The following is a 6,697-nucleotide window of genomic DNA, read 5'->3' as shown; positions in this document are numbered from 1 at the left end:
GCATCCAAACTCTTCCTTTCATAGTCAGAGAAGTTGAGCGCCTCTCACAGCACCACCAGGCACAAGATAGGACTCCAGTTCTCAGCTGGTAAAATAGCACAGACCACCATAGTCCTCCCTACAAGCTGAGAAGACAAGTGATTTGCAGATTTTTTTTCAGTCATCTCAATTAGTTCACATAAGACAGGGTGAGGAAGGCAGGTGGATATTTTCTCTGTTTCGTGGATCAGAAAACTGAGGCTCCGGAGGGTGACGTGAATTGCGAGTTTGAGATGGAAGCATAATGACAATGTGACTTAATTCCCAAGACATCCAGAGGCAGGGCTCCTTCCCAGGGTGCCACTAAGGTGGAAATGCTTTTGTGGGCTGGCTGAGAGGAGCGTTCTCCAGCCCTCTTCCAGAGCCACTGCATCAGCACACCTGGGTGTTATAAGAAGCATGCGCAGTTTTTAGAAACTCCTGAAGGGACTATAATGGACACTACAGTTTGAAGATCATTGCAAGCGCATCCACAGTGGGCACCTGCGGCTACACAGCAACAGCGTACTTCAATTCGTAATTGAATTTTAATCATGGGAGGCTGAGCAGAAGAAAGCCTCAAAGAAACTGTAATTCATATTCTCAGAGAGATAAGATACTACATTCACTAAGCTAGAATAGGATCATATTTAATTTTTTTCTTTTAGACGAAGTCTTGATCTTGTTGCCCAGGCTGGAGTGCAATGGTGTGATGTCGGCTCACTGCAACCTCCGCCTCCCGGGTTCAATTCTCCTGCCTCAGCGTCCCGAGTAGCTGGGATTACAGGCATGAGCCACCACACCAAGCCAATTTTTGTATTTTTAGTGGAGATGGGATTTCTTCATATTGGTCAGGTTGGTCTCAAACTCTTGACCTCAGGTCATCCACCCACCTTGGCCTCCCAAAGTTCTGGGATTACAGGCATGAGCCACCACGCCCCGCCTGGCATTTAATTTTTTTTTTTTTTTTTTGAAGTGAAAGGTCTCACATATTTATTACTGAACCCAGGCAACCAAAACCTTGTTTTTTTGTTTTTTTTTAACATGAATAATGGAAGCACTGTGCGTTATACTAATGCCTTCATAACAGATACAGAAAGGAAACTGTTCAAACTTCTCCAGATGGCGGTGACATTTTTCAGCTTGATTTGGTAACACGACTGTGACCTACAGACAGCATAAATATGTGTGCCATCACATGTGTAATTTCTTACAGACCAAGTTTGGTTCTTCTCCAATGTCTCCTTTTGGAGTTGTACCTGATTTTATTACCAGTTTTCATCCGAATCCACTGGGGAATGGGACGATTTTGCTTTTGTTTCTTGGCCAGGAATCGCTTAATCCTGAAAGTCTTGTGAGAAGACATGGCGAGAAACGGAGTAATGCCCACACCACGATGGCGGAGAAAGGAAGAGAGGTGGCATTTAATTTTTAAAAGAAATGGCAACACTGAAAAATAAAAGGCAATGGAGATACATTGACAAAATTCTGAGTTCCAATGCTTATTTTTAATCTGGGGGAGTTTTTTGTTTGGGTTTGGTTTTTCTGAGACAGGGTCTTGCTCTGTGGCACAGGCTGGAGTGCAGTGGCATGATCATAGCTTACTGTAGCCTTGAACTGCTGGGCAAAATCAATCTTTCTACCTCAGCCTCCTGAGTAGCTGGGATCTAGGTGTGCTCCACTATGTCCAGCTAATTTTTCTTTTTTAGAGACGGGGGTCTCACTAGGTTGCCCAGGCTGTTCTCAAACTCCTGAGCTCCAGAGATTCTCCCACCTCAGCCTCCCAAAGTGTTGGGTTATAGACATGAGCCACCATGCCGAGACTCATTTTTGTTTTTTGTCATGGGGTCTCCCTATGTTGCTCAGGCTGGCCTTAAACTTCTAGACTCAGTCCTCCTGCCTCAGCCTTCCTAGTACCTGGGATTACAGATTCATGCCTCTGAACCCAGCTGACCGTGTGTGTGTGTGTGTGTGTGTGTGTGTGTATGTTGTTTGTTTTTGAGACAGTTTCACTCTTTCGCCAAGGCTGGACTCCAGTGGCATGATCTCAGCTCACTGCAACCTCCACCTCCTGGGTTCAAGCAATTCTCCTGCCTCAGTCTCCCGAGTAGCCAGGATTACAGGTGTCCACCACCACGCCTCACTATTTTTTGTATTTTTGGTAGAGATGGGGTAGCAGCATGTTGGACAGGCTGATCTCGAACTCCTGACCTCAGGTGATTCACCCACCTTGACCTCCCAAAGTGCTGAGATTTTTAGCCACCATGCCTGGCCAAAGCTGACAATGTTTTTTACTCAAAGAACTCATTCTACACCTAGCCAAACTATCAATGAAATGTCTATGAACAGAAAGACATTTTCACACTTGTAGAATGAAAAATGAGGCAACTAATACCTGAGCAAACAAAAGGATGTGCCCTTTTTCAGCAGCTACCGTACGCCACAGTTGGAAGCCAGACAGTTCAGACTGCAGCAAGAGGACGAGGACGGAGACCCTAGGATGGATGCTTTGAGAAAAACAGTGGAATGGGCACCTTTGGTCCTAGGGATAATTGTGCTAAGAGGCCTTGGATAGAGCTGTAGAGCTGTTGGAATTTAGGGAAAGACGTGGTCAGAGATTCAGAGAGAACTAAACAAATGGAAAAGAATGAGGCAAACAAAAAAAGTGACGTTAGAAAGTCACAATACTCCACCTGTTTAGTTGTGGAGTAGAGTTTCAGAAGCATAATAATGGAAACACTAATTATGGATCTCAGCAAAAGTTCTGTTACATTTAGGGGATAGTGGAAGTAGGGGGAAGGTGGGTTTAAGAGAGCTAAAATTGACTGGGCGTGGTGGCTCATGCCTGTAGTCCCAGTACTTTGGGAGGCTGAGGCAGGTGGATCAGGAGGTCAAGAGATCGAGACCATCCTGGCCAACGTGGTGAAACCCCATCTCTACTAAAAATACAAAAATTAGCCGGACATGGTTTGTGTGCCTGTACTCCCAGCTACTTGAGAGGCTGAGGCGAAAGAATTGCTTGAACCCGGGAGGCGGAGGTTGCAGTGAGCGGAGATTGCACCACCTTACAAAAAAAAAAAAAGAGCTAAAGTCCTCTTCTGCCACAATGGGAAGCTGGTGACTAATGAATGAATAATGAATAAGGTCAGTTATCAAGAGATAGCAGAATATGAATATCATTTTTAAATATAAAGGTAAATGGTAATAAAAATTAACAACTAAAACAATTGACAGTCATTGCCTCTGGGAAGTTGGGGAGGAGGAAAAGAAAGGGAGACAAGAGGGGAATCTGCAGACTAATGATTCTATTACGGAGTTTTAGCCATGATTAGACTTTTTAAAATAAGTGCCCATATTACTTTAATTAAAAAAAATAAAACTCATAGCCTCCAAAGGTAATTCCAAAACCTTTTGACCCAATAGCATCATTGCTTGGTTGAGTTTCAGACAAAAAGAATGTATTGTAGCACATAATATTCACTAAAGATGTGCAGGTAGGTTCTGTAAAGTCCTGTAGATAAGAGCAGAGGATATCTAAGTCCAAAAGAAATAAACAGGAATCCATGAATAGCTCACAAATATGTGAAAACCTTCTCACTAAAAATCAGGGAGATACAAATGAAAAGCACAATGAGATATCATTTGACTTTCCTTTTTTGTCTTTTTAAAACAATGACCTTTTTTTTTTTGAGACAGGGTCTCACTTTGTTGCCCAGGCTGGAGTGCAGTGGTGCAATCACAGCTCAGTGCGAGCAGCCTCTACCTCCCAGCTATTTGGGAGGCTGAGATGGAAGGCTCAGGCAATCAGAAAACAAAATTTAAAAGTCATTGTTTGGCCAGGCGTAGAGGCTCATGCCTGTAATCTCAGCACTTTGGGAGGTAGGTGGATTGCTTAAGCTCAGGAGTTCCAGACCAACCCAGGCAGCATGGTGAGAATTCCATCTCTACAGAAAAATACAAAAACATTAGCCAGGCATGGTGGCATGCACCTGTAATTCCAGCTACCCCGGATGCTGAGGTGGGGAGGATAACTTGAGCCTTGGAGGTGGACATTGCAGTGAGCCGAGCTTGTGCCACTAGCTGGGTGACAAAGCAAGACCCTGTCTCAAAAAAAAAAAAAAAACCAAAAACCAATGAAACAAAAAATGTTTTCTTAGTTCATTCTTTCTGCTATGTGAAAGATAAATACACTTTTTTCGGTCTTTAAGTATCTCCCTTTGAAAGTTCACCAGGTACACTTAAGAAAGTCGAAAATTAGGCCGGGCGCGGTGGCTCAAGCCTGTAATCCCAGCACTTTGGGAGGCCGAGGCGGGTGGATCACGAGGTCAAGAGATCGAGACCATCCTGGTCAACATGGTGAAACCCCGTCTCTACTAAAAATACAAAAAATTAGCTGGGCATGGTGGCGCGTGCCTGTAATCCCAGCTACTCAGGAGGCTGAGGCAGGAGAATTGCCTGAACCCGGGAGGCAGAGGTTGTGGTGAGCCAAGATCGCGCCATTACACTCCAGCCTGGGTAACATGAGTGAAACTCCGTCTCAAAAAAAAAAAAAAAAAAACAAAAAAAAAAAAAAAAAGAAAAAAAGAAAGTCGAAAATTGGTATCTTAAATAATCCAAGGATCTTGTGTATGTATACGTGATTTTGGGTTTTGTGGTTTTTAACCTAACAAATGAGGCATTATTATTTATAAGACAATATGTGTTTATATTGCTCACATCTTGACAAATTTATTTGCTCTCCATTTCTTTTTCCATCTCAGATCATTTTCTTTCTTTCTGAAGTACAGGAAGTAGACAATATCACTTATAGGAAGCACAGAAAGTAGACACTGCCTACTGTGTAAGGAGTACAGTAGTAGAGGCCAGGCGCTGTGGCTCACGCCTGCAATCCCAGCACTTGGGGAGGTCAAGGTGGGCGGATCACCTGAGGTCACGAGATTGAAACCAGCCTGGCCAACATGGTGAAACCCTGTCTCTACTAAAAATACAAAAATTCTTTGGGCCTGGTGACGAGTGCCTGTAATCCCAGCTACCTGGAAGGCTTAGTTCAAGAGAATCACTTGAACCTGGGAGGTGGAGGTTGCAGTGAGCCGAGACCACACCATGGCACTCCAACCGAGGCAACAAGAATGAAACTCTGTCTCAAAAATTAAAAAAAAAAAAAAGAAGTACAGTAGTAGACACTCTCTATGGTATAGGAAGTTCAGTAGTAGACACTGTCCCACTCAGATCCCCCTTTCTGGGTTGTGTGCCCAACCCGCAGCTGCTGGGAGTGTTGGCCGCCAAAAGCTCACAGCTGCGTCTCGTTCTCAAGAATTATCTTTGGCCAAGAAGGGCAACCTCACCTGAAGAAGCTTGGAAGTTATACCATGACCGAGGGGACACAGCCAATGACAGCCAGTGGCAGGTGGGTGTATAAGCCCACTCCCTCGCATCACAGTGCCATTTGTGCTCTAGCGCTCCCCATAGGATGAGTCTAAGGCTAGACTTCAGCTGAAACTCTATCTTTGCCTCTCTTCCCTATCCTACTTCCCTCACTCCCTTGCAGATTTCTCCTGAGAGTAATAAATGACCTGCATATGAACCCCATCTCAGGTTCTGTTTTGAGGGGTTCTGACCTAAGACATCCTCTAGAAGTTCGTTTTATATAGGTCTGTTATACACAACTCTCTCTATTTTTGTTTATTTGAAATTGCCAATTTTCTCCTTGTTCTTGAAAGGTAGTTTAGCAGGGTACACAACATTAGGTTGACATTTATTTTCTTCTTAGCACTTTAAAGAAATCCTTTCAAACAAGTATATGAAAAGATGCTCAACATCAATTAATTGTTAGGGAAATGCAAATAAAAACCATAGTGAGATGCAACATCTACTAGGATGGCCATAATCAAATAGATGGACAGTAGCAAGTGTTGATGAGGATGGGGAGCCATTGCAACCCTTATATATTGCTAATAGGAATGTGAAATAGTGCGGCTATTTTGAAAAACAGTCTGGGAATTCCTCAAAAATTTAAAACATAGAATTATTGTAAGACCCAGCTATCCCCTCCTAGGTATTTACCCAAGGGAAATGAAAACATGTGTTCACACAAAAACTTGTATGTGTTTATAGTGGCATGATTTATAATGGCCAAAAAGCGGAAACAACTTCAAAGCCCTGTTACTGAGATCCACCTCGGTTGGGAGACTCCCACCCAGGTGGGCTGAAGGTATTTGAGAGACAGACACCCAGATAGAACAACAGAGTGGATCTATCCTGGGGATCGACAGCCTGAGAGTCTGTGGGGCTGACAGCTCTCCAGACTGAAGGCTCCAGGCAGAGATTCATCCACATACTTATTTGCTCTTTGACAGTGATGCTTATTAATACACAGATATGGGCCGGGCGCGGTGGCTCAAGCCTGTAATCCCAGCACTTTGGGAGGCCGAGGCGGGTGGATCACGAGGTCAAGAGATTGAGACCATCCTGGTCAACATGGTGAAACCCCGTCTCTACTAAAAATACAAAAAATCAGCTGGGCATGGTGGTGCGTGCCTGTAATCCCAGCTACTCAGGAGGCTGAGGCAGGAGAATTGCCTGAACCCAGGAGGCGGAGGTTGGGGTGAGCCGAGATCGCGCCATTGCACTACAGCCTGGGCAACAAGAGCGAAACTCCGTCTCAAAAAAAAAAAAAAAA

The 6,697-nt window shown here is 44.2% G+C and overlaps 1 protein-coding gene across 1 annotated transcript; it reads right to left on the bottom strand.

Moving 5' to 3' along the window:
• Window positions 1-1,091: 1,091 nt before the first annotated feature.
• LOC116527012 (60S ribosomal protein L39) lies at window positions 1,092-1,421 on the bottom strand. The gene has a single exon (XM_032243755.1). It carries the CDS (start codon window positions 1,382-1,384, stop codon window positions 1,229-1,231), a length of 156 nt encoding a protein of 51 aa, XP_032099646.1. The 5' UTR covers window positions 1,385-1,421; the 3' UTR covers window positions 1,092-1,228.
• Between the last annotated feature and the right edge of the window lie 5,276 nt (window positions 1,422-6,697).

Source organism: Sapajus apella, unplaced genomic scaffold, assembly GCF_009761245.1.
Source record: "Sapajus apella isolate SASKATOON/1434 unplaced genomic scaffold, GSC_monkey_1.0 scaffold52, whole genome shotgun sequence".
NCBI classification, from domain to species: domain Eukaryota; kingdom Metazoa; phylum Chordata; class Mammalia; order Primates; family Cebidae; genus Sapajus; species Sapajus apella.
The sequence above is the reverse complement of the archived record's forward strand: the minus strand, read 5'-3'. Positions and strand labels throughout refer to the sequence as shown.

Bases quoted from the DNA above. Each gene is read 5' to 3' on its own strand.
- LOC116527012 (XM_032243755.1), bottom strand. From the start codon at position 1,384: ATGTCTTCTCACAAGACTTTCAGGATTAAGCGATTCCTGGCCAAGAAA.